Here is a 27,471-nt window from a genome sequence, read left to right as displayed (position 1 = left end):
CCAAAATAGAAAAGCAACAGTGCACCAAAAACCCCTTTGCAACCCATGATTTCCTCTGGATCCTCAAAGCGGGAGGTTTTACTTGCAGGTAAAACAATAACGCCGATGTTATCACAGGTGCGCTCCTGCGTGAGGTTACCGCGGCAACATTTTGGGGTTTTCTGGAGAGATAGTTAAGATTTTAGTACCGATGACGCGTTCCGGAGAAATCGGGTAGTCGAAGACATGAGAGAGCCGTTAGCAGCAGGCAGGTCAGCGCCTCACCCCCCACCCCACCCCACCCCTCAATCCCGCCCCCTGCCGCTCTCACCTGGCGCTTAGCCCAGATTGTTGCTGCAACGCAGCTCACTCCCATTGGTCGCCACCGCGAACAACTTTGCAAAAAAGGGAAATGACTAACTCCTTCCCCTCCATGCCCTGCCTTGACTTCCTGTCTTGCTCTCACTGCCGTCCCTCGTTTCACCTCGTTTCACCCTCTCGCTCTGCGATGGCTGGCGTTGCCGCACGGCGCTAAAAGCACAACGGGAGCGGGGCCGATTCTCCCCCTGTCAACTGGAATGAGGTGGAAAGTTGTGAATGCCCACTTTGTGCATCTGCCTGCGTCTGTGTGTGGCATGGTGTGATGAGCGTGTGCGCGCCATGTGTATTTAGCATGCAGAGCGCTGGAGGTTTTTTTCTTTTAGCTGACACCCCTGCGTTATTGCCATTTTTACATATCATTCCCACGGTTGCATAGTTCCGCTGAGTGCAGTAGGTGTTGTGAAAGCAAAATAAACAGAGAAAACAAGTTTTCTTGAGATGATATCATGGCTAATCTTACTTTCTATCTCTCTCTACAGAGGAAGTGCCTTCCCTGATGTCTGCTGCAGCTTTGACCTGCTTCTACAGCTGAAGCCCCACCCCCACCCATCCTGCCCGCTCCTTGCTAGCTTGCTGCCACAGTAACTCAAGTACAAGGACAGCAAACACAAACCTCTTTGCGGCTTGTGCTCCGACCATCCGCCACCATCACCATCCACTCCAGCCTTGGCTCAACAGCAGCTGACCGGCCTTACCACAGCAGCCCTAAAGACACAAACAAGCCCGCTCGACATCTCGCCCACCTTGCCTTTAACTTCGACCCTCTAAACCTCCACTCAGTCCACAGTGTCCTTAACCTTCCTTCGCAGGCTACACCCAGACTATCGCCTTTGTTGCCTGCACCTAAAGCAGAGGGCTTCCGGTTCAGCTTCTTCCTCTGTTTGGGATTTTTGAAAAGCAACGCTGCGAAAGAAAAGCGGAGCAATCTAATTGTTTCCTGCTGATAGATCAGGATAATTATCTGGCAACATTCACGGTGAATCATTGTCCTGCAACATTTCATTTCAGGAGAAGAGCTCTCTTAACCACCTTTATTTTGAATGTTTCATTTCAAAGTTACATAGACACTTGAGAGACAGACGAAACACAAAGTCCTTAAAGTTGGGGACTGAGACAAACTTCTACATAATCCTTCTGAACCGCCTGGAATACTTTTTGCCAGCGTGCAGCCATGGCGTTGAACATGGCCCAAATCCGAGACACAAAATGGCTGACACTGGAAGTGTGCAGGGAGTTCCAGAGAGGCACGTGCTCGCGCTCTGACCAGGACTGCAAATTCGCTCACCCGGCCAAGAGCTGTCAGGTGGAGAACGGGCGTGTCATCGCGTGCTTCGACTCACTCAAGGTAAGGAGGCGTGGGTTATAGGCGTGTGTCGGGTTATACGTAGCCAAACCTGAACGCGCTCAGTCTGACAGACGCAGAAATAGAAACAGCACTTTTCCTCAGCTTGCCACATGTTTGGCAGCACATCTGCTTGTGAAATGTGCTCTCCTTCCTTCGGCCCACCCATTTCTGGTCAGGTGATCGCAGCATGTGATCGAGAGCAGAGAGATGATAGTGGGGCGTTCGAAGCTTTAGGAAACAGAAGTCATTCATAAACGCGCTCTGTGGTTTTTCCCAGCAACGGACATTTTGCTTCACGTTCGCCACTTTGTTTCATAGATTAGGTCAGAACCTTCTAAATAGACGTCCACATATCCAGACGCATATGGACGCAACAAGTTGCAGCAGCCAGATAAAACCAAGGTGATAGCGTCATCGTACATATCTCACAGATTAAAACCACTTCCTGTGCAGAGGCCTAGAAGCAGTTAGAGGGGGCTCTGTGTGTGTGTGTGTGTGTGTGTGTGTGTTTGTATGTGTGCCTCTCAAAGAGTGAAGTCGGGGGCCGATGTGGGGCACCAGTAATTTTCCATTTTTAGTCGTCTCTAGAAAAGCAACAAAACACCTTTTTCCTTCCTCCGTTCTCGCTCTCTTTTGTGATGGTTCCTTTTATGAGTCTTAAATCTCCACAGATGGGCAGGAGTCAGTCACAAGTTTCCAGCATTGACACACAGCCTCACATATTTGACTGTGTGTGTGTGTGTGTGTGTGTGTGTGTGTGTGTGTGTGTGTGTGTGTGTGTGTGTGTGTGTGTGTTTTAACCTCTGTTTGTACTCTGCTCCTGTAAAACCAGTGACTCATGGTCATTAGGGCTGGGTGAGCAGGGCAGGGTTAGAATGAGGACAGCATGTGCTGGAGAACAGTGTTTAGACCAGATGTAGCCAGGGGAAGGCTAGTGAGCCCAACCTGAAACCTTCCCCAGTTAATCTGTCCATGTGTTTTGTGTGTGTGTGTGTGTGTGTGTGTGTGTGTGTGTGTAGATTCACATTTATCACATATTGAACACCAAAAGCTTCATTCTATGAGGAAAGTGGGCGTCATTTTGGTGGTCCTCACAACTTAAAAGGACTGTTTGAGGGTAAAGACATGGTTTTAAGGTTGGGGTTAGAATGGGAGGTGGGGGGGGTTAGCTCAAGTTTAGAGTGAGGGGGTTCGTTGGTATGGTTACGGTATATGTAAGGAGCTGGGTATTATGGCAATGAAACAAAGATAGAAATGTGAGGTTGTGTGTGTTGTAACCTTCTTTTATCACAGACTTTGGTTCTTGATTGTGATGCCTGGCAGATTAGATCTGTTGATTAAGAGATCTGAGATTAACTTTAAGAAAAAGGTGCCTGGCGGGAAACCGACACTATAAAAGAGCGCCAGCCCTCTCCTCTCCACCAGACAACACTGAGATTATAAACCCACTTTGTAATGTGTGTAAGAAGGAAGTTGATTTTGAAAAAACACTTCCTCATCCAAATTGCATCATCTGAATTTCTTCACTGGAGTCAGTGAAGCTGGTGACACGGCTGACTGCCTGCCTGGTTGCTTATCTACACATTTGAATATCACAGCTCGAAACAGTTCTAGGTTCTCGCCAAAGTCTTTGAGGCCAATGTTACAGCTGCCGTGACTGCAGCGTCGCATTTAAGTGGCGAGGATTTGCACAATTGTTACATAATGTTACTGTTGTGTATTTGTCGTTTATTTTGGAGGAGCAAATGGATCTATTTTAGTAGCTTGTTCCCATTTTCCAATATGATTTTCAAATAATTGTGTTGGGGTTTTTTTAGCCTTTGCCACATTTTTCCAGTGGTAATAAAAAAAACACAGGACGTCTAAAAAAACGAGTGGAAAAAGAAGAGAGAGAAAGAGCAGGAACAGATGCAGGGAAATGTTCAAGGAGGCTGGCATAAAGACGATTTCTTTTCCAACAACTCGGTGCTTTACTGAGCGTTATCTGATTTTAGGTTTTATCTTTTCTCCTCTTCCCACCTGAGCATAAAGTAGCATGAATATGAATATATAGAATATGAACATTCTAATAAACAGCATATATTTTTATAATATATCTTTCTTATTACTGTTGTAGTAATAGTAGTAGCCTTGTGTAAGACTGAGGAAGGGGGCATTCTGGAATGGACCATAACTGGGAAATGGATACATATATAGGGTTGTCTAACATAAACTATGGCTACATGACCACCAATATTTTCTAAATTGTTGTAAAAATATGGGGAGAATAGCTAAATATTTCCACATTATTCATGTTGGCCTACCTCGTCATAGGCCCATAATGTTGCAGGGCAATTAGCAGGACAACTGTAGTTCTCAGGAGCTTGAACGAGCTCTTTGTTTGCATTCCTGTGTCCTGCACTGCTATGACTGCATTCTTTTGCATTTGTCAGGTAGAAAGGTTCACGTATGCTGTATATGTTGTGCTCCCTGCATTATCTTGGGTTTTATGCTGTGTGTCTGGCTGAAAGTTTGTTTTTGGGTGCGATGAGGATTTGTCTTTGGGTTTATCAGCTAATGGGCGGGGACTGGAGTCGTGTACCTAACTGGGTATCTTTCTGGCTTAGAACTGGAGTGACTGCTCAGGTGGAAAGCGTGTAGATGAGTCTTTCTTTTTCCAGGTTTGAGCCTACATCCATGAATTCACTTCACAGACGGAAGCATGAATACACAGTATAGCTTCTTGGGGTTCAGTAAATAAACACTGACATGCTAGCACTTAGCCGGTAAATCCCAACACATAAGCAACTCTTCAGTTGTGCATTAATGCAACAGATGGAACCTGTGTGGTTAACATAAGAGAGAGAGCGACAAGAGGCAGTCTTAAAATACATCAGTCTCATTAGCAGTAGCTTGATTAGCCTCCACAGGCTAATGAAAACACACTGAGCGGGTGCGTTACACTGTGGCCTCGAGCCCTGAGCATTGACAAACGACACCGCTGAGCCCAGGTCTGAATTTGACAGAGCTAATGCTGCCATTACGATATATAATAAAACAATATTGTCAGATCGTACTATTGATCATGTCCTCCACTCCCCATTAGAGACATCTGGTGGGGCCTGGCAACAGGTATAAAACACTGATGTACTCTTTTCACATACCCACTAGCTTAGGTGTTAAGAAATGTTAACAGACTGCCTTTAATGTGTCAGCATTTACATGCAACATTGGCCAGTTTACATTACGTAGAGTCAGCCACATTTTGGCCCAGGAGGCAGAGCGATCTAGAGCAAGTACAGCGTCGTTAAACTGTGCCAAAACACAACTGCAGTGGCCGAACAAGGAGAACTAGTTGAGAGCTAGTTGTTAGTCTCATGCTGCAAAAAGGCACAGATACAGGACACACTTTGAGACCATGAGAGGGGGTCGGCCTTCTTCTTGAGGGATGTATAATTAGAACAAGTCTCACATGATCAGCAGTGCATAACTGAGCAGGTCACACCCAAAGCCAGTCATTTCCCTCAAGTCTCTCTCTCTCCCTTTCTAGCTTTCTCGCTGCCCTCCTTTTTGCATGGTTCAGGAGCACACGCTTGTGCAGACCTCCTGCAGCTGCAGCAGGGCCTCGGACTGAACCACGCTGGCCCGTGCTGGGGTAGCCACAGCAAGAAAATATGTTTGCGCCAGAAATAGAGCGGCAGTGGTCAAACATGGGAGATGCACTCCGAAGCCAAACGATCAATCAGAAACAAGTTTCGTTTCGCAGAGGACGCAGAATTAAGTTGTTGTTGTGCGTGGGCGGGTGCGTCAGCGCCATGAAAGGCCTCTCTGTTCCTCGTGTATCTGCACGGTGCAGCAAAGACAGCTCAGCTATGTCAAAGAGAAGTAAATATTTAGAGAAGGATAATAACTGCCAGAACTGCCTGATGTTAAAGTCAGCGTTGTAACTCGTGTCCATCAGTGATTAACGGGAAACAGGTTAGCTGTTAAACCCTCCCCCACAGTCGTTTGGCTACTTTAAAACTCAATTAGACAAAAGAATGACAGAAAGCTGTAACCTCCTTCTGTCATTGAGGGGTTAATGCTTCAGGACTCCCAAAGGAGCAAAAATTGCAAATAAGGTTCCAAAAGCTTTTTATTAATGATGTATAATAACTTAGGCATAGTAAAGGCTGTATTTTCCCCCATTTATTATAAATATTGATGCACGCCCCCCTCCGTGTTGGCTAGAATGTACAATTTGCAGCAGAGCAGACTTGAACGTGGACGTATTCACTGATATTACTGCATTTAAAGGATTTACAGTGTAAAAACGAGATTGGAACTAATAACTGCTCAGTCTCTCTATTTAAGCAGCCAAGCTGGAGGTTAAAAGCGAAGCACCTCGCCGTCCTCCTTTTTTAATTAAAGCTGACTGGCCGTCCCTCCCTCCAACTCCTCTGTTTATACTCTCCACCCTTCTCAGTAGCTCCTTCCACTCGATTTCCTGCTCACCCTGGTTTCTCGCCTCATTACCTCCAGACCACACCCCTGCCCGGACAGGATTGTCAGATGGTTCATATTACAAGTAGATACCCCCACAAACACGCACACACACATTCACACACCCGACCCCTCACAACCTTGAGTGAACCCAAGAATGCGCCACTGTCATAAAAAAAAAAGGCGGACTCCCACGATGGTTATATACCCAAACCACAGTTCTGTCTACCTGACACACCCACTGTCTGAAATCAAAGAACCAAAGAGTGCTCCTGTGTGTGTGTGTGTGTGTGTGTGTGTGTGTGTGTGTGTGTGGTGTGTGTGTGTGTGTGTGTGTGAATATTGTAACAGTTTTAATACTGCAGTTGCGATGGGTGTCTGCGTCTCTGCTCTGAGCCAAGACTGCATTCCTGCATTGCAGAGGCCGGGAACATGCCTCCTATTTATCTCAATCTGGCCTTTTTCTCCTCTGAATTTTTTCTCAGCCTATTTTGACCCTGGGTTTATGAGCGTTAGTTAGACAGAACAGCGAGGTCAAAGACACGTGCACGCACGCCAGTGCTGAGAGGGGGTTAGCCAAGCAGACATGAGGTAATTGGTAAATATTAGCCATGTTGCTAGTCAAAAGTGATTATGGTTTTTTTTTAAGGGGTGTTGTTTTATGTTTAGAAACCCTTTTTTCAGATGCAAACACCTCAAGCCTGAGTATTTATTTGAATTGTTTTTGGCTGTGAAACATTCTCCTTTAAAAAAATTTTTAAAAAAAGGAACCATAATGGAACTAGGCCGCACTTATCAAAGTGTTGACGGAGAATAACATTCCGGTCACTGATGCTCTGCACAGTTGTGAGCCGGGCCGTTTTGAGATTCCTTTCTCTGTATCAGTGAAGATGAGAGTGTAAAATATGTATTTTATTTCAGAGCGAACGGTCTTTCGGTCTGAGCTTGTTTATTACATTCCTGGGCCATTACCGTATCTAATGGTGGCACGCGTCGGGAAAGGCTGCGCACATAGGCCGGGAAAGGACGAATGGAACGCGTTATTCAACATTTGCAGATCAGTCTTCCTCCCTCTGTGCTGTTTGTCTGCATAAGAGTTGCAGATGGCATGTGAGCCCTCACAAGGCTTACTTCTCCAAAACTTGGAATCCCTGCCGAAGGAGGGAAAATGGAACACCTGTGTGGTGTCCGAGCGCAATTCGGGGATGAAAGTTTTATCTTTTATCATGCAGACCAGTCAGCGCCCACATTCAGGACAGAAGTCTACCTCTGCGTCTGTCATCGCGGGCTGTCTGCGTCCTAATTCAGGTTTTAATGGGATGTCTGCTCGTCTGTAGGATTCAGCCTTGAAGGAAAATTCTAAATTAGCATCACATCCTGATACTGATCATTCCTTCAGGCGCATTCTTGGCTCAGCTGATTCCGTGTTGCGCGCGTCGCTTACGTGTCGGAAGGTTCGGCAACAACAGCCTGTCTTTTCTTCTCGGTGTCAGCCGTCTCTGTCTCTCAGTGACACCGAGGCTCCTCGTAACACCGCCGATACAATGACGACTCCAGCGGCTGACTCTTTCTCTGACGCTAACGTACAGATGCAGACGGCTTGTTTGCTTTGGTATTAGCATATTCAAACATGGCCACCACAATCTCAGAGTAAAACTGATCTTTGATTTGCATTGATGGTGAGTTTCAGGTTGGCTCTGTGCAGCAGATATTATATTGGATAAATATGGCGAGAATTTATTCTCAGTTCACTTCCCTTGGTGCTATAAATTAAACATTAGCTGTTGCAGATTAAAAAGAAAGACACATAGAACCAGCTATGGTTTTCAAGCATTAGGATCCATATTTATCGCTAGAAATGGTAACTGTTTTTCTTCTTTTGGATTCTTTTGGGTTTCCTCAAAACAGGGAATAAATAAATGTGTCACAAACACACCAGGAACATCTTGAGTCTGGTAAGATTGAGCCTGCAGATATGGACAGATTTGAACTCCTAAATGCAACATTATGAAAACATAAAGATATTCATTTAGAACATGGTGGTTTTTGTTGTTTTTTTTACGATTCGTCCTATTAGCCCCAATTTATTTTTTTTGGAAAAAAAAAAAAAGGTAAATTCTCTTTGGCAACAGGTGCAGAAGCGAGAGTGCAGGAACCATCTATGAAAGACAAACAACGAAACTGAAAGTTCAAATTCAAATGAAATCATGAGAACATTAAACTGCACAGTGCAAATAAATTCAGCTGGGGATGTGATATTTTATTCAGCTCAATTTTCTTCGAATGCACCAAACGATGTGTAAGTTATTGACTATTTTGGCCAAGAATAACAAAAGCTTTTTAAGAAATTAAATATAAAAATAAAATGCAGAATGCAGAATGCAAATGTAGATAGATATCTAGATCTTAGAGATAAAAAGATTAGATATACTCAGAGAATGCAACATAAAATGGGGCTGCAGCAAACTGGCTGTTCAAACACTGTAAAAATCCATTATTTGTGTTTTCAGAATGATTTATTGAAGCCTTATTAGGGTTCGGCACTGAATCCCGGACAAGGAGTGATAAAAACACCCCGTTTCTTTGATTATGTCATTCTTTGAGGCAGCCAATATCCAGAACAGGTTGACGCCCCCAAGAGTAACCGAATAATCAATATGGATGCATTATCGCCCTTGCAAGCAAAGTAGGAGGAATGTGCAGTGAAATTCTAATAAACATGTAATCGCGCCTCTAATTTTTCCCCGTCCCCATGTTTACCTTTGTCAGCACTTTTGTGCGATTGAGCCGCAGTCGCACGCACCGCTCTGTAATTACCCTCTCGGCACACAGTTGAGGGAGCAGCTCTCTTCACTTTTAGGATCAACTCTCTCAGCACCTTCTCACGCTGCCCCTCCCTCTAACAGCTGAACCGGGATCATCCGTCACCTTTGGCTACAGCCTTGATCTCAAAAGGGGAGGAATGACATCCTAAAACCACTGACTTGTTCCTCATTAGCTAAAGTTTGATTCCAAGTGATTTTGTCCCTCTGCCTCAGTAACAGCGCCGCCATTTTGGCTCATCTGGATCTATTCTGAGTTCCTGTTTTGTGACCTAAGATGAATCCCTGATTAGTTCTGATCAGAGTCCAGGCAGCCGCGGTGTCTGTTTATCCTCTTGTCATATATTTTCACACCCTGACAGGATTTCCATAAAATACGATTTCCATAAACCTTCGGCAGTAACATCAGTTTTTTGTCGCCCGGATCACCATCATCACCATTTCTTTGGATTTATTTGTCATATTGCTCGGTTAAAAAAAGTTTCTTTTTGTTGTTGTTATTATAAAGATGGATCCAATCTGTCCGTCTGCATGCAAAAATATTTCAATGCAACTTTTCTGGAACTGAGAGAGGGTGGAAGGTGGTGAAACCAACCCGCCAGCCAACTCGGAGGGAAATAACTGCACACTGCAATAGGATTAGGCCATCTGACAGTGGGATTAGAGCCGTGGAGAGGATTACAGCCTGTGATACAAAATTAGCATAATAGATACACGATTAAACTGTCAGTGCAACACAAATGGTTCATCAGCTGTGGTGGTGATTAGTTTGTCATTGTTAAAGACCCTGTCTGGGTGCGTGCCACTCAGATCGAGGGGAACGTTGCCAGTGATGTCGTCAGTCAGGTGGGGTTATAGAATGATGAGAGGAAGGCGTCACGCTGACACTCAAGAGGTCAAACCTGGGTGCTAGGGGTCAAATCTTAAACAATGCGTTTGGTTCTGGAATGAAAATCATGAAATCGTGAGCATGAATTCTGCTCAATGTTACAAGAACAGTCTGAAGGGCTGGATCAGATAGATACACAGCTGGTCTGGGCGCAGTCTCTCTCATAACAGCCATTATTATTCCTTTTATGTCTATATTTTCTGTTCTCAGTGTTCCTAAAGGTGTAATTAGGTCTGATCCTTGGGAAAATGTTGAACACCTTACTCAGATCAATACCCGTGCGATGGCCCTGAAATATGGAACCAACCCCGTCAGCCCATAAGGGGAGAAAAGGAATCTCATGAAAGAACGCGTGTTAGTGTGTGAGAGAGATAGAGCGGGAGAGCCCGTGAAAAAAACAGGGGGGTCTAAGTTTGGACTCTGGGCTTCCGTGTACGTGACATCTGACCTGAGGCATTTCTGAGAACCAGCACCCTCTGAAGTGTGAATAACTTACTGCCGTGTGTGTGTGTGTGTGTGTGTGTGTGTGTGTGTGTGTGTGTGTGTGTGTGTGTGTGTATGTGTGTGTGTGTTTTTGCAACAGAACTTGTATAAATGCACCGATCAATTCCTTCAATTAATCCAGACACTCTGAAAATCAGCCGTGTCACAGACCATCATTATAATCCTGCGCGAGCTCTGTGCTGTAACTCTCCTTATAGCCCATAATCCTTTTCTATTGCTCGTTGTTAGCACGGGTAATAATGCAACGCCGGGGGCAAATTGCGACTGTTATCATAGATTAACACTCCCTCCCTCCCTCCTTTCCTTCCTCCCGCCCTCCTCCGTATCTGACATCAGCTCCCTGAGCGCCAAGCTCTGCATCACAATGATGAACTCTGTGTACATGCGTCCACAGCAGATAGAGCCGCATAATAATGTGTGTGTGTTTATATTTATGCACTGATAAGGAAATGAAAGCCACAAGTCCTTCAACTCTCAGTTTCACTGACATTCCTCATTTTCAAATGTGGCTCAAAGGAATATCAGGAAATTCCTGCTTGCTCCGGCAGCCACAGAAGGTGATCTACAACCCAGTAGAATATCAAACGGATAGATGTGTTTCGTATTTGTTGTTGCGTTAGAGTGCTCAGTAAAACCGCTGGGCTCCTTTGGAGTCTCCGCTGCTGTCCAGGCAAACAAAAGCTCCTTTCACAGCGTGTGCCAGAAGAAAGGCCTTTCATCCGCACGTCTGTTCAGACAGAAGTTACTCGAAATCAGGGCAGAGAACAGACAAGAATCCACTAAAAATAAAGTCCGGTGCTGGAGCATCGGGGAGTTAAAGCAACAGAGCAGTAAATCCGAAAGAATCTTGAAAACTAAGAAGAGAAATCAGCCTGACTCAACGTAAAGGATTTCAAGGTTGAAGCCAATTGTATGTATTGGATGGTGCCAAATAAAGAAAAACATCTTCACCTCTGTAAAAGAATGGGGTGCTGCCCCACCCAGGATTGTGCGCACACCGGTTCATTGTTTGCTTAAACCCCACACAGGGTGTGTGTCGGCAGGCGAGCCGGGACCATCGGGGTGGGGCGTGTTATTACAGCCTGTCATCAATCAGACTACAGTAGCCAGTGGGATTATTGTTCCCTGCCTGGCGCTGAGAGTGGCAAGACTGATCTCACCCGGAGAAACTCAGGTCTCCGTTAATATTCCAAAGCGCAACGCGGGCCTGACTTCTGAGAAGGCGAGGGGAAGTTCCGTTTCCACGGCAGCAGCGGCAGGATGTCGCGAAAAACACAGCTCACGGCAGCAAAACGCCGTAATTTAGAAAAGAATTGCTGATATGTAATGAAAAATGGTTCTATTTCTGATCATAATTCTGCTTCCCTAAAACGACGGGGAGGGTAACTAGCTGTAGGATGGAGAGGGCGGATTTTGGGTATCAGCTGCTGGAATACTCAAGCTTTATCTGTAATCCTTGATTTGCTGTTCCAGACAGCCTTTTTAAAAGATTACCTTGTCTTCAAGAGCGAGACTGTCTGGCCTCTCTCGCTCTGGACACTTTATTTAGCGCTCCCTCAAGGCCGCTGATGTCATACTCGAAGCCACAGGAGAGGACACAGTCGCTCTCCTCCTCCTCCTTCTCCATTTCACTCTCTCTCTCCTTCCTGTATGACACGATTGCTAATCACTTCTGCAAGTTCTAATATTTCCCTGACACAGCCCAGCTCTCATAACACAGCCGCCGCGACCCGAACGGCTCGAGGTCTCATTTCCAAAATGGCCGCCGGGTTCCACGGCATTTTCCTCGCGCGGCAAATGCAGCTGTCGCCGAGTTACCATTTTTTCTCACATCGATTGTACAAAATGTATGATGACAACATAATTAGCAGCACATTTGGTTAGCCAGTAGAGAGTGCGCTCCAGTATCACCCCAGTTATGGTTGAAACTGATAAATGGGGCAGTAAATTGGGGCAAAATCCCATTTTAAGCCGCCGCAACAACCTGCTCGTTCTTGTGCAACTCACGCTCCAGCTCACCTGCGCATGCATGACTGCGGCTGTCAGTGCAGAGGTTTGACGCACAGGGTCGTGCAAGGTGAACGCAACATGACCCGACATGTCTTTACGGCCCCCCCCGCGCACACACACTGACTTTAGACAAGCAGCGCAGCCGCAGAGCTCCATACACACTCATCCTTGCTGTACTGCTTGTTAGTGTATCTCTCTTTCTGGCTAATTTACACACTTCCCATCAGCCGGGACATTAATCACAATTATTACATTTTTCCTCTAAATGTAGGGATTGGTTCTATTGTCAAAATTCACTTGGATTTGAAAAGACCACATGAAGGTTACATCATATTTCCCATCAGCCAGACCCGGGCCAAGCGGTTAATCCAGGTCACAGAGGGGGAACGGCCGTTCATCCATGTTCCCCACCCCTCCCACTGAAAAATGACGGGGCCACGGCACACTCTTTATTCATCAGCCCCGTGCAACATTATCTGAAATTATTTTAAAAGGATTTCCACAGAGAACTCGAGATTGCGACCTCAGAGCGGCACACAAACAAACACGCGCCCTCTCCGCTGCACCTGTCTGCTGCTCCGGTGTCGCTGTAAGTGAAGGAGACGTGGAAGAGGAAGGAGGTGGGGGGTGAAATTATGGTGGGCTAAGAAGAAGAATCCCAGCAGGGGGGCAAGTCTGTCAACAAGGGAAAGCGTGAGCTGTCACAGCCAGCTCAGCTGTGCCACAGCGCTGAAAGTAAATACAGGTCTTTCTTGAACTCTGGCCGGTCATAAGTCTGAATCGGCCACCTGTTGCATGAACATGACCCCAGCGTTTGTATGTTAGCATGTATGCATTCTTCTCTCATAAGAACATGTGCACTGTATCCGTGTGCTGGCCCTAAACGTATCCTTGGACAGCAGTAGAAAAGGGTTCTCTGTCTTAGATAATGGCTCCGATATTACAGCCGCTGGTTTAATATATGTCGCTCATGAGTGGACGGTATTTATAGCGCTGGACAGACATGGAGGCTAGCTAGACTTTATGACTTTTTGAGGCTAACACATGCAAATACACGCCCCTACTGGGACTGACAGAAATAGCAAGTTAATAATTAGTGGTGGCAGGATGATCTCAGAGTTCATTTAAATGAGTGTCAGTGACACTGAGTTAGCTCAAATAAACAAGGAAGCTTCCCTCCGGTCGTGGTGGTAAAAGCTCTTTTTAAGACATGTCTACACTTGTCCTACAACGATTTATCAACAGAAGAAAAATTGTTTATATGGGCTCATGTCATTCATTCTTTTTAAATGTGTTTATCACTACTGGTTTAAGATGGCAACACTCACTGTAGGATAGAATTGGGATTCACATCCAGATAAATGTGATATTTTGGTCTGAAGTGTCTTATGCATGATATTCCAATACCACTGCAGCTGCAACGCAGGTAAATGCATTCTTCCACTTTGTGTGCATCTCTTCCAGGGCCGCTGTTCCAGGGAGAACTGCAAGTACCTGCACCCTCCTCCTCACCTAAAGACCCAGCTCGAGATCAATGGCAGAAACAACCTGATCCAGCAGAAGAACATGGTTATGCTGGCCCAGCAGATGCAGCTTGCCAACGCCATGATTCCTGGGACGCAGCTATCACCCATGGTGAGAGGAAACACGCGGCCACACATGGCTGTTTTAGGGCTTTTTTCACACTATTTCCAGCGTGTCATTTCCACGTTTATCATTCCTCTCATCGTTATCTTCCTTTATGCTCTGGAGCAGCCCATGTTCTCTATGACGCCAGGCCTGGCCACCAACGCCAGCGCAGCAGCAGCTGCAGCCGCAGCCTTTAATCCCTACCTGAGCCCTGTGTCACCAGGCCTCATGCCTCCAGAGATCATGCCCAGCACCCCGGTCCTCATGGCCTCCAGCCCCACAGTCGGCCAAGTCCCCAACGCTGCCGCCGCCGCCGCGGCCCAGAAACTGCTGAGAACGGATCGACTCGAGGTAACAGACTCCCTGTTGAAGCTACGTCGCTCAGATGAGCTCCAGAAAGGCGGCGAAAAAACCCGATGTTGTGATGTGTGTCAGCCTCGTTGCTCCACCCAGGATGATAATGAAGCCGTAAACAAGTGTTTTAATAAGAGCTTTAACAAGGATATGAACAACACTTCAGAGGAGTTGGGGTAAATTGTTTTGCCAAGCTAAATATGTGCCATATAATAACGGCAGGGGATAAAATGAAGACACAAGGCAGGAAATAAAGCTAAGACCAACCTAAGTTTCTGAGGTTGCACTGATCAACAGGCTCTCGCTGTAGCGGGTTAATGCTAGAAACAGAGGACGTTGGATCAAAGAACAGCTTAGAAGAAAACCTCTCATGATGTCACAACATCAACCAGGCGCTGTAGTGAAGCCCCGCTTATATCCTCTGGTTTTTATGGAGCCCACACGCTATTTTTGAGCGTCCCAGCTCAGCTGACGTCACTGTTACATGATGCGCGTGTATTAAAAGAGGGGTGCTGCCCTCTGGTGATCACACGCTGACTCTCCCGGGTGTGTAATCGTTTCCGCAGGCGTCGTGTTGCATATCTTTCGACTGCTCATCGGCAGAAGAGATTGAGGCTCTGTTTTCAAATGCGACAATTCCAGGTGTGTCGGGAGTACCAGAGGGGCAGCTGCACACGGGCTGAGAACGAGTGCCGCTTCGCCCACCCCGCAGACAGCACCATGATCGACACCAACGACAACACCGTCACCGTGTGCATGGACTACATCAAGGGCCGCTGCTCCCGGGAAAAGTGCAAGTACTTCCACCCGCCGGCCCACCTGCAGGCTAAGATCAAGGCTACTCAGCACCAGGTGAACCAGGCCACAGCCGCCGCGGCCATGGTGAGCATACTCCTGCCACCTTTTGAGGAAGCTTTTCATGCTGTAGGACGTTACATTGTCATGTGTGTTTTCACTTCTGCTTTTGCTGGGTGAGATTTTAAAGGTCTACCATTTGGTCTGCTCGGACCTGGGTTACAGGAAGAAGGCTCGACTGGTGTTTTTGGTTGTTTGTTTGTTTGTCTGTTTGCTACAATCAGAACCAAAACGTTACTGAACAGTCAGCTCAGCTCTGATAATGTTATCTGACGTTTCTCTTCCTCCTGTCCATCACTTCTCTCTTCTGTTGACCCGATTAACAAAAGACAGGATCCATTGTGCCCCCGGTCCTGTCTGACCGTAACAGCACCTGTGAATAATTGTACAACCTCCCTTATCTCTCGATCCAAGCCTTCTCTTAATGCTCCTGTGGACGTAGCGAGGGGCTGTGGGGCCGATGGTTGTAATGTTACGCTGACTATGATGTGCACAGTGAAACAGAAGCCCGTGAACCCTGTTCTCACACTGTTAAAGTAATAATGACTCGATCTCATCCCCGTAATCATTCATCTTGTGTGACTGTAACTAATGTAGACTGGTAGCTAGTCCTCTATTATGGACGGCCGTTTAACTGTGTAGCAGTAGAGCTAGCGTTCACACTGTGCATGCCGTAGTCCTGTTACCCCCTTGTATATATTGCATTCCAATGATTTGTTTTTTTATTTGTTTTTGTTTTTTCTCACCTATACCCAAACTGCACTGCTGCCCCCATGATGCACCTCTGCTTGCTGGTTTATGTTAATGCGCTTGAACCCCATTGGCCCATTGCCATCATGTGCTCGCTGCCTGCTAATTAAGACTCAGTCGGCTGTCAAATCACTGAAGCGACCCCTCGACGCAACCTTTGACCTGGTACTATGACCTTTCACCTTTTAGCTTGGCATGTGGCTTTGTTGTAGAGCAATGTTTTAACCAAATATACCTAAGCTATTTTTGTTGTTGTTGTTGTTGTCTCGGTGCAATGTCTGTTTTTCCTCCTGTTTGATTTGTCGTTACTGTCTGTGATAAAACGAGCGTGGCTCTCGGCATCGCCTAAAATAATGGCAAGAGGAAGTGTAATCAGCCACCAGGGGGCGTTCAAGATCTAGATACACTTTATTGTAATTCCAATTTCGGCAAATCCAATTTCCTGTTTGATCCCTTTCCTGTTTGTATGATAACCTCCGCACAAAATTATATGCAGAATTAATAAAGAGCCAAATTATATGCAGAATTAATAAAGAGCCACTTCGTTTCATCACCTATTACTAATTTAACAAAGGTCAGTGAGGATTAGGGTATTAATGCTTCTATAACAGTAGCATGGCTTCAGTCTCATGTCCAACTGTGTGTCCAGTGTTGTTAAGCATTCTAGTCCAAAACATGTGTGCATGTCTCTGTGCCAGTGCATGTCAGATTGATAAGGGTGGGGCTAAAAGGAACAGCCTTTAATACCACACGGGTGTAAACCCACCATAACAGATGATTACTGTTCAAATGATGGTTCACTCCTTCCTCCAAACTAGTGCTCAAAACCTCGAGGGTGGACTCGAACCAAGATGCAAATCCCACAGAAGTTTTCGTCGTGTAGCTAAGGACAGCGGATTCTTGTGCCTCCTGAGTCTGAGACCACCCTGGAGATTTATCTCAGGGTGAACCATCACTTAAACATGGCTTACACAGTTTATCATGGAGCTAGCAGTGCAGCCTCCCTTTCTGTGTATTTCCTACCTGTTCCACCTCTTGTTAGCAGCCTTAATAGATAATGCTTGCTCATGTTGCATCGAGTCAGTCCTAGCGCTACAGAGTTAAAACACATGAAGCTACCTGATAAAGAAGTCAATACATGAATGCTTGTTAGCCAGTAGCTCCAGTAAAGCACCATGCTCTGCTTGTGTAGTACTTGTGTCAGACTGCTGCTTGCTTGCTAATGATGATATGATGAGACTGTTGTTGTTGTTGTTGTTGTTATTTTTGTACACACAAGGATGTTGTCTTGCTGTTCATACGATGTTCTCTAACGAATTTACCCTTTTTTGTTTTCTTTTTGCTTCTGTCCAACACATCCTCTCTCTTTCCTCCACACACCTCTTTTTCTGCCCACTTTTGTGCTTTTTTTCCCTGGCACTGATGCCCCCCTCCCCCTTCTTCTGGCTGGGCAGGGCCTCGCCCCCAGCGTCATGGCTCCCCTGCCCAAGCGGGCAGCCTTGGAGAAAGCTAACGGGGCCGCTGCCGTGTTTAACACCGGCATGCTTCAGTACCAACAGGCCCTGGCCAACATGCAGTTTCAACAGCAGGCTGCGTTCCTCCCATCAGGTATGGCTGACAATGCGACCACCCCGAGGATGCGTGGAATAGCCTGGTTGGGGGTGGGGGGGAAAGGAAAAATGACAAAGTGACACAGAGTGTCAAAAGTGCAATTAATAGCTGCTCTGTTTGGCATTGCATGGCCTGTAGATGTTTTGGAAGGAAATTCTGCCTATTTATTGCCTTAAACTACTCCAAATTGGGGCATTCGTGAATGATCCGACAGGCTGTTTTCTTGCTTTTCGATGAGTGTGAGCTCTCACTCTGGCAGCATTTCTGGGGCTCTGACTCGGGCTGGCATTAACAGGGTTGGATCCATGTATCGCGATAGGCTGGCTTCTGTCCATCTCTCAGCTGTCTTCATCACTTCTGGCTAAGCAAAATGGCAATAACGATATGAACCGTAGCTCTATTGTTTACGTTGTAACGTATATAGTTTTGTATGATTAACATATTTCCGCGCGCGATGAGGTCACCACTTCGACTTTTCCAATCTCTGTAGAATGTGTCCAAGAGATATTAACCATGTTTTCCCCCCACCTTATCTCTCCCCCTCACTCTAACGAACCTTGTGATGGGCTGTTTTGATTTTCTCCTCCCTATCCAATCCACTTCCTGTTGCACTGCATGATGGGCAGGCTCAATATTGTGCATGACACCTGCAGCCAGTGTTGGTAGGTTCCAGCTTTCCTTCTCTAGTTATCACACACGTGACTCTCATGTCACCAAAATGCATTATGTCCATATAAACCTGTCATAGTTTTATTGTAAATGATATTTTGATAACATGGGAGTCACTGTTATGGTTAATACTTTTGGGTTATTTTAAATTTAAGCGAGAATCTACACCAGGAATTTTAAAATATTAGTTTTCCAATGTTTAGTATGACAGTTGTTACTCTTACTGATTCTCAGAGCTGATTGCTGACTAATATTGATCAGTTTGACAAACTGACTTTGTTTTGTTAATTACTGTTTATTTCTACTGTATTTTTGCTCAATGGCTCTCATTTTCATTCTAAACTTGGCTTTTGGCTGATCTGAGCTAAAACCAACAGAAAATCCGTTAAAACGTTCAGAACCTGAGAGGTTTCGACTGTAACCTTATAATCTTTCCCTTTGTGTCCTCTGCCTTTGTGAAGACTCGCACACTTTAATGAGAGAATGTTTAAAATGTTAGCTTAAATTATTTAGCATTATTATTATGTGGTCGGTTTCCAGAGGAGGTTAGCAGTCAGTAGCCCTGTTTATGTGACCACAAAAATCGGACCATTATCCCATTATCCCTGTAAACATCACAATGTGATATGCTAATGCTAGTTGTCAGACTATGAGAAAGCAGATTAATCCACCTAGATTTCTCCCTGATATTCCAATCTGTAAAACAAACTTCAACACTCCCAAAAATCAAAATGGCGGAGGATAAGAAGCCTAACCTCTGCTCCATCTATCTGGTCCAGCAATGCTAGGCCCAAAGGCCGTGCGCGTGGGCAGAAGGAAGAAAAGGAAACGGTTAACCGGAATCCCTCTCTGAGCCCCCACCCCCACCCCCCCGCCATCCCACCTCCCTCTTTCCCCCTACTGCTCATTTGCCTGGTGTGTGTGTGTGTGCGTGTGCGTGTGTGTGTGTGTGTGTGTGGCTACACTGCTCCTCCTTTGTAATGTTTTGCTTACACGATTTTCCCTCCAAAAAAGTTCCCATGATGCACGGTGGTACTCCGGCCACTGTTTCTGCAGCCACCACATCCACAAGCGTTCCCTTCGCAACCGCCTCCACCAATCAGGTTTGCACCTCCACCAACTCGCTCTTTCTCTCTCTCTCTATATTTATCTATCTATTATATATCTATCTATCATACGATCCCATTTCTTTGCTTCTAAATGATCTGGGGGCCTGTGTTGTAGTGGGGGGGGCTGGGTCAAGGATGGTACTCCCTCTTGTTGGCCAACATGTGTACTCACATCACACTGTGACCACTTTAAGACAAATTTCTCCGTTAAAACTACCAAGATGACCTGTCTCTCCCACTCATACTGTGCTGCATTATAATGTTTGTCTTCTTTGTAACCTCGATTTTTGTCCTTTCCCATTTTGAGGACTCTTCTTTATCAAAGTTGACTACCAACGAATACATGCAATTGGTATGTATGAGGTAGTTTTGTTTTTGTCGCCGTTTTTAGAAGAATCCGCACAGCTTGTGCAACAGTTATCTGCCCCCTCCCCTTTACCCTTTGCTTGTTTTTCGTCTCTCCCCCCTCCTTTTTTTTAATTCGCTGCTGCTTCAGCGCATAAAGCAAAGTCTCTCTCGTGGTCCCAGAGTTTAAACTACATTTCTGTTGTTGGCAGAAGGCCCTGAAAGCATTGGGGGGACATTTCAGTTCTGCTGCAGGCATTCCTTTTTTATTTATTTTGATTTTATTCCGCGGCTCTGCATCTTCACATCTGCGGGGAAAAGACTCGCCAGGTGTTCTGTGTTTGATCCACATGTGCAGGTCAACAACATGGAGGACTGACAGGAGTATTGCATGGGGCTGTGGGTGGGTGGGGGTCCTCACTCACTCATTCACGGTTTCCCTCTGCAGCCCCCTCATCTCTCCCTCCCCCCCGCTTCCCAGAGGTTGCCCGTTGGCCGTCACCGGCTTCACATCTGCAGGAACTTTGCCACAACTGTCGCTAAATTGCTGCTTTCTCTCCCTCTTTCTCTCTGCCTCTCTCTCCGTTTATCCCCCCCCCCCTTCTCTCTCATAATGAAGTCATTCTAATGTGAAAGAAGCGATTGTGTTGTCTGTGTTGTCGGCCAACATTCTCCCCGGGTCGCGGTTGTGTTTGAGCTTCATTTGTTCTTCTCTTGTCGTTTTTCCCCCCCTCAGATTCCAATAATATCTGCAGATCATCTGAGTAGTCACAAGTACTTGACTCAAATGTAGTTCCCTCGAGAACAGTGAGTCCCACTCAACACTCGCATCCATTACACATCATTTTCTGTTGGATCGCTTCACTTTTTCACCCAAAAATGGCTGATCTTTATAATATGAGGCTGAATATTGAGGGTTTTTTTTGTATAATCTGCTGTTTTCCAGATCAAATGAATGTGTTCTGGCACCGTCCAAACCAAAAGAGTTCAGCCTTTATGTACATAACCTTCAGAATGTCGAGCGGGGGGGGTTCCGCCGTCCACGGCGACGGCCTCGTCGTTGCTGTAAACATCAAGAGCGCAACACATGATCCGTGCCATCTTCCCACATATCAAGAAGACTCCGAGAGACAAAGACACATTCACGCCTCTGCTCGCAACTAAACCATCAATCGACTTGTTTCTCTTTACGGCACGTACAGAAGGTCAGGGGCGTGGCTGCGTAAACATCCACTGCTGGTACGCTGGTAGACCAACATCTTCCTTTCCTTTTTTTTTTTTTTAAAGAAATTGCTCTCTGTTGTTATTTTTATGCTTTAAATCGATAGCCATATTTCATAGTTTACAAATGAAATGCAAACACGCACCTTGAATTTGAATTGAAATCTAAAAGGCACAACGATTTTCACAGGAAATGTCCTCGCCAAAACAATTAGGCATGTATAGTATTGCGTTGTTTTTTTTTAATGGCTTCTAGTCAAACTAGGTGTTGTTATGAGGGTCTTGGACGCATGAATGTTCTGGGTAAAACAACATACCTGTGTACCTTGAAAGCACAGCCAGGCTAGCTTTTCTCACCTTGTCGTGTGCCATCAAGTCCATACTGAAACCAGAGTGTTATTTCAGCAGTGTTATTTGTTTACCGAAGGTAAAAGACGTGTATGGCTCTTTTTTTTTGTATTATTTCTGTTCTCCATTGTGTTTGTTTTTTTTCCCTGGTTTTCCCTAATTATCCGTTTTGAAATTTGGGTTGTTGCCATTGTTTTGTTCATTTTTTTGGTGTTTTTTTTTTTTCCTTTTGGAATCATAAAATTGAGTGTTTTTTTGAAGCTCTTTTAGTGTTTTTGTAAGGATTGTTAAAGTCCCTTGACTCTAAAGCCTTGTGACGTAGACCTTTGATTGGCGCGGTGTTGCTTTGTCCCCCACCCAAAAAAGAGGCGCAGCTTAAAAGGAGAAGCATCCCTGGTGACGGGAAGTTCAACCAACGGACCTTTGGGAGGTCCAGTAGGTCATTTACACCACACGTGCACTTGTCTCGTCACCCTGTGTCAGTGTCACCTTTCCAGTAAATACAGCGTGTTTAAGTCCTTCAGAAGCCAAAGCACAGTCTTTTCCTCTTAATCACATTCAGAAAGGGTCACGGAAGCACCTCCAAAGAGGCTCGGAAGCTCACTCACCCATAGGTTCTAACATCTCTCTTCTGTCCTTGCTGGGGGGTGCGTAGTGGGTCTTTAGCGATTGTATCCCACCTAACAAAGCCTTAGATCACATGTAACGGGCGTCGGCCCAATCAAATGTACTTTCACACCGCTTACGGTCTTTCTGTTCCTTCTCTCTATGTAAAAGTAACAATTACTCTTAAATTTCATCAAACGTATGTACTACTTAAGGATTTAAATCTATTTGAGGTATGTAGTTGTAGATTTTTCTTCTTTTTTTGTTGCCTTACTATATTACTTGACAACAATGATATAGCCGTTGTAGATTTTAAGGTAGAATGACATTCATAACATTTTCAAACCATAATGAGTCAGTTTATTCACTTTATTCATATAGCTGGATGTCATTTTTCAGTCGATGTTACATTTTCAGATGATTTTGCTGATGGATTTATTGTTTTTGATACGAGGAATGAGATGGATTGATTTGCTGCCACCGCAGTAGACGGGATAATAATAATAATTTTAATGATAATATTGACGTTTTAACCAACCTAAATTTTCCTAGTAACCTGTCAGGATTGCGTGTGAAAATATATCGTGTTGAAGTTCTAGATCCATGTTTTAGAGTTAAATTTTTATTTTCTACTGTATCCATTTCAAAGAAGAAAAATGTACTTTTTTAAAGAAAAAAAAAACAATATGACTTAAGTTTGCCCTGAATGTCAGGCCAAAACGGTGAGATTGACGGGTGTTTGGATGTTTGGTGGACAGTGAGATTAGCAAATCCAAGACTTCTCCGGAACAGGAGAGGTCCGAACTGCTGCAGGTGATGAGTTCTAACCTAAGGGACGAAGGTTGACTTTTTGCACTTCTGTATATAGTCAAATGAACAGAGAAAAAAAAGTGTAACATATTGAGATATTATTTTGAATAAAAAAGATCTATAATTATAAGGAATTTTGCTAGATTAATTTAAATTCTTAAAATTAGACCAGCTAAACAATTTGCTTGCAAAAGAAGGGCACTAGTTTCTTGGCCAATGCATTCGGAGAAAGCTATGCGCTTTTTGTCTTATTTTATCAGTGGCTTGTACTTCCAGGGAATGTCGTGGGGGGGATAACAGCCCCCGTGTCGTGCTAATGCCGCCTATAGGATGACATATCCAGTAATATCCATATATCATTTATTGGACTTGGTCACATGGTATCTCTGACACCACGGTACAGTTGACACATCAGAACTTCTTTGATTTGACTGCATGTAAAAGTACATATTATAGACAAAATAATCCACATAGGTTATGTAAAGAAAGGTTACAGATTACACAGTATCGCATTCTTCTTTTTCCGAGTCCACGGTGGGGAGGAAAACATCATCTTACTCTCGTGTGATAGAATAATTTAAGAGAGAAACTTGTTATTTGCATTGAAACAGCACCCCAGATGCTCTCAGCCATACACAGGTTCCACCGGCTCACCCGCAGCTGTTCCTGCTCTCATATCTGTGCGCTCAGCAGGCGAACAACACCAAATACACACTTAAACCAATTAGTCCACAAAATGAATGTAACAGGTCAGAGCTGTTTGCTTTTCCTGACTCCAAGCTGCTGCACAGTAGCTACAGAACCAAAGCACCGCTTTCTCCAAATCCAGATGTTCCTGGCTCAAACCAAGGTCTCTTTTTCCCTGCTGAGTGCACATGTGTGCTTTGACTTTTTTGCTTTTATTTTTATTTGTAAGTGCAACCACCGATGACATATCTGCTAACAGTGGCCACATTATAATGTAGTATTCTGTCTTCAGATTTGTTTATGCACATTTTATTGTTGCCATAATTGACTCTTGCTGTATGGATGAAAAAAAATCTCAATAAAACAATATTTGATTTGCTCATGCAGCACCTGTGTCTTCAGTGACTCTTTGTGCCAATGAAAGTGGAAATCGGGCAGTAAGGTGTAAAAGTGTTCAGGTCCCATTTGAGACTGTTTATTCGATGTTCTTTCCCGAATATTTCAAAATACCTCCAGGCTGCCAAAATAAGACGACTGGAGCTCAGTTGGAGGCAAGAACATGTTTGGTTAAATCCGCTGTGCTCAGGGACAGCTGTTGGACAACAGTTTGTACTTTGTCGAGGTCAAAAAGAGATTACTGAAGCCAGATGAAGCCAAGGTCAATTCAGCCAATTGGAATCGACGGTTATGGAAGACGTTTCCAACACATTTTATAAATAAAAGTCTGTTGTGCATCTGGAATAATAAAATCTCGACCAAGCATAAGCTATTCATTTGCGTGCACATGCTTGACCAATAAATAAGGAGCAATTGGCCTCGCCTGTCATACTGTATTTGCGACACTAGGTGGTGCTGTACGCGCAGCTCACCTGCTCGATGGAGACTTGTTGAAAAGGGAAGTACGGAAAGTGTCTCATGAAGAAATGTGTTAAATGTGTTTGTTTTGTGCAAAATAAAGGGGACGGCTCACAGATATGATTAGTCGCCGCCTTCATTACCATGGCAACATTTAAAAAGAAGTTGCTGAGAACGTATAACGTCTACACTTTAATCTTAAACTCTACTCTCATTTAATTAAATGCGTCGCTACTTCCTTGTTTACTTGAGGGGCAGAGGTCATTCCGACCAACCCGTGCACGCGCCGCCCGCGAGTTGGCGGTCACGTGACGGCCGCGGCTCACGCGTTTTGGCGTCACGGCTCCTTTAAGAGAGCGGAACTGAGCTTCGGCTTCTGACGCGCTGAGGATGTGGGCAGGAAACGCCGCGCAGCAGCGGAGCAACGATCACGCTTCCCAGCGCGATCAAAATGCGCTTTAATTGCCCACGCTGATGTCCAGGGGCGGCCGCTCTCCTCGGATCTCTACGCCGCGGCCCTCACGCCGCAGGCCCGGACGCTTTGCCGGTGCGGGAATCGAGCGCTCACCGAGCGAGAGGGCAGCCTCCCCGGCCTGCTCGGTTTGAAAACATCGGGGCTGGTCAGCGGGTGTGTGAGAGACACAGCAGGCTTCATCGCGGAGAAAAAGGAGGCGGCTGCTCCCCCCCCTTCACCTTTTTCCTCTTTAAGCCATGAGGGAGTATAAAGTGGTTGTTTTGGGCTCGGGCGGAGTCGGCAAATCTGCGCTGACGGTCCAGTTCGTGACGGGTTCCTTCATCGAGAAGTACGACCCGACCATCGAGGATTTCTACAGGAAGGAGATCGAGGTGGATTCGTCCCCGTCGGTGTTGGAGATCCTGGACACGGCGGGGACCGAACAGTTCGCCTCCATGCGAGACCTGTACATCAAGAACGGACAGGGCTTTATTCTGGTTTACAGCCTGGTGAACCAGCAGAGCTTCCAAGACATCAAGCCGATGAGAGACCAGATCATCCGGGTGAAGAGGTACGAGAGGGTGCCCATGATCCTGGTGGGGAACAAGGTGGACCTGGAGGGGGAGAGAGAGGTGTCTTACGGGGAAGGTAAAGCTCTGGCGCAGGAGTGGAGCTGCCCCTTTATGGAAACTTCAGCCAAACACAAAGGATCAGTGGATGAACTGTTTGCAGAAATAGTCAGACAGATGAACTATTCAAGTGTTCCCAGTGGGGGAAACCAGTGCTGTTCATGTGTTCTGCTCTAAACAAGAAGGAACATTGCTGAAAGCAGCGCGTCTGATCTGTCCCCGCAGGCCTAAAATCCATGCTCTGTCACACTTCTTATTGTTGCACACATAAAAATGACCATGACAACAGTCCCTTATGTATTATAGTCCAGAAAAGTGTTTACATGACAACGTACTTGAATGTTTTGTTGTTTTTTATAGCTTTGTACCGTACATGACACTTCTCTGGAAATGTGCCTCAATGGGAATGTCTTATCGTGACCTAAGAGACGCCTGATTTCTGGTATTAACTCATCTGTGGTTCTACTTGTTGAGTCATATCGCCGCATCCTCTGGACTGGGAAGGACGGTCGCTCCTTTTGGAGGGGGTGTTAACGCCAAATCCCGATTAGGGCTGAGATTTGTCGCTGTTTGGAGTCAAGTGCTCAAATCACCACTCAAGCCTTGCACAAGTTGAATCTCCTCATTTGAAGCTCAAAATAAGTGTGATCAGACATGAACCAAGAGGCACAGATCCCCCCCCACACACACACACTAATTCAGCATTTGAAACTATGGCCTCCCCTCCTCCAGTCTGGTTATTAACATGGGAACATGCACTTAGCCGACGTCCTTCTTCGGCGTGCACAAATGAGGACTTTGGCGCGTTGCTGTCGCTGCATGGGGGACGTTACAAACCCCATGTCAAGTGCCTTCCTAAGAAGAAAACAAAAAAAAAAAGCTCCTGTGACTGTGCCAACTGATGAGCCCGACTTCCTCTGCAGTGCGTCTTAAAGGCAATCAGATCTTTTTAGCAGTTTTCCGTGCGCGTTCTTCATATAGCGTCATGTCATGATTCGGGCGGGCGTGTCGAGGTACTGGCCCCAACAAGAACATCAGAGTAACGTTAATCTTCTAGAGTTTTGTTCCGATGGATGGCAAGCCATGTTTGTATTAACTTTTTCTTTCCTTGAAAACTGTGACTCTTTTTTTTCTTTGAGTTGTTGTAATTCCCATTACTCGGACAAATCTTCCGCCATCCGACTGTCTGTTCAAAATACTTGTAATACAAAAATGCATTTTACGTAACATTTCTGTGCCTCTCTCGCTTTGTTTTTGGCTCATAATGCAACAAGTAGTTTCCTTTTTAGCAGAACTGGCCATTATCTGGTATCCAGTACATGCAGTTCCACATTCATGGGTAGTTCCTGAGGTTCAAGATGTACTTTATTCCTCCCCGTAGGGAAATTGAATTGTAGTAGCAGCCTAACATGGATTAATATAACTAGACTAGGTTTTGTATTTACAAAGTATAGAAACAGAATAAATAAATGCAAATAAGATTAGAACGTTATAAGCATATATATACATATTATAAGCATATAAGCTTATAATATGTATATATTAGATGTATATGTATATATACTTTTTTACCCAAAAATATGATTTAACTTTCGGGGTCATTGAGATTCACCCTAACATAACATAAAATGGAGAACAAAAGAAAAGATCATTTCATTTAACTTTTCACCTTTAGATTTAAGGGAATATATTTGTGTATTATGCCAACAGAAAACAAAAATCTTCCCCTTTATTCAGAGTAAACTAGCAGAATCTCCTCAATAATAGTCATATGGGGACATTTCTATGTTTATCCAACATTTAACAATCCCACAATTCTACTTTAAAAGAATAACATGTTAAAAAGCTTTTGAAAATTGAGTTTAGGGGGGGGAAACATAGTTCCGCATGAAATATGTTTTTGATGTAAACATTACGTAAACGCTCGGTGTGCACAAGTCAGTGCGCCCCCACGTGAATAATGGATTTCTCTGTCCAGCTGTTTGAGTAGCGGGTCGAGTTTCCAGTAAGCCTGTATAGATGCTGCGGGTCGTTCCTGTCTACAAGTTGCACAACTTCTCCAAGCGGGTCACAGAGCTTTTTCTTTCGATTTACAGCCTTGAGGTCAGACTGGCCTCTGGGGTCCCACCACAAGTGTCCTTCAAACCC

At 45.1% G+C, this 27,471-nt stretch overlaps 2 protein-coding genes across 17 annotated transcripts in view; both read left to right on the top strand.

The window, feature by feature from the left end:
• Positions 1 to 23,771, top strand: part of mbnl1 (muscleblind-like splicing regulator 1) — a 32,106-nt gene extending 8,335 nt beyond the window's left edge. For 4 of the 16 annotated variants that reach the window (XM_057057728.1, XM_057057725.1, XM_057057726.1 and 1 more), the window contains exons 2-12: positions 840 to 1,705; positions 13,856 to 14,026; positions 14,147 to 14,371; positions 15,017 to 15,256; positions 16,091 to 16,144; positions 17,434 to 17,587; positions 18,217 to 18,252; positions 19,274 to 19,362; positions 19,676 to 19,720; positions 20,450 to 20,520; positions 20,660 to 23,771. In XM_057057728.1, the coding sequence (XP_056913708.1) occupies positions 1,532 to 1,705; positions 13,856 to 14,026; positions 14,147 to 14,371; positions 15,017 to 15,256; positions 16,091 to 16,144; positions 17,434 to 17,587; positions 18,217 to 18,252; positions 19,274 to 19,362; positions 19,676 to 19,720; positions 20,450 to 20,506 (1,245 nt within the window). In that variant the 5' untranslated portion in view covers positions 840 to 1,531 and the 3' untranslated portion in view covers positions 20,507 to 20,520; positions 20,660 to 23,771. Of the gene's footprint in view, positions 1 to 580; positions 751 to 839; positions 1,706 to 13,855; positions 14,027 to 14,146; positions 14,372 to 15,016; positions 15,257 to 16,090; positions 16,145 to 17,433; positions 17,588 to 18,216; positions 18,253 to 19,273; positions 19,363 to 19,675; positions 19,721 to 20,449; positions 20,521 to 20,659 lie in introns of those variants that run through there. The other 12 variants (XM_057057729.1, XM_057057730.1, XM_057057733.1 and 9 more) reach the window with 12 other exon arrangements.
• Positions 23,772 to 24,587: 816 nt separating this feature from the next.
• LOC130539413 (ras-related protein Rap-2b-like) lies at positions 24,588 to 26,550 on the top strand. The gene has a single exon (XM_057057741.1). It carries the CDS (start codon positions 24,952 to 24,954, stop codon positions 25,498 to 25,500), a length of 549 nt encoding a protein of 182 aa, XP_056913721.1. The 5' UTR covers positions 24,588 to 24,951; the 3' UTR covers positions 25,501 to 26,550.
• Positions 26,551 to 27,471: the final 921 nt, after the last annotated feature.

This window comes from Takifugu flavidus, chromosome 15, assembly GCF_003711565.1.
Source record: "Takifugu flavidus isolate HTHZ2018 chromosome 15, ASM371156v2, whole genome shotgun sequence".
Classification (NCBI taxonomy): Eukaryota; Metazoa; Chordata; class Actinopteri; order Tetraodontiformes; family Tetraodontidae; genus Takifugu; species Takifugu flavidus.
This window is presented reverse-complemented; position numbering and strand designations above follow the sequence as displayed.

Coding starts and splice junctions, on each gene's coding strand:
- LOC130539413 (XM_057057741.1), top strand. CDS start 24,952: ATGAGGGAGTATAAAGTGGTTGTTTTGGGCTCGGGCGGAGTCGGCAAA.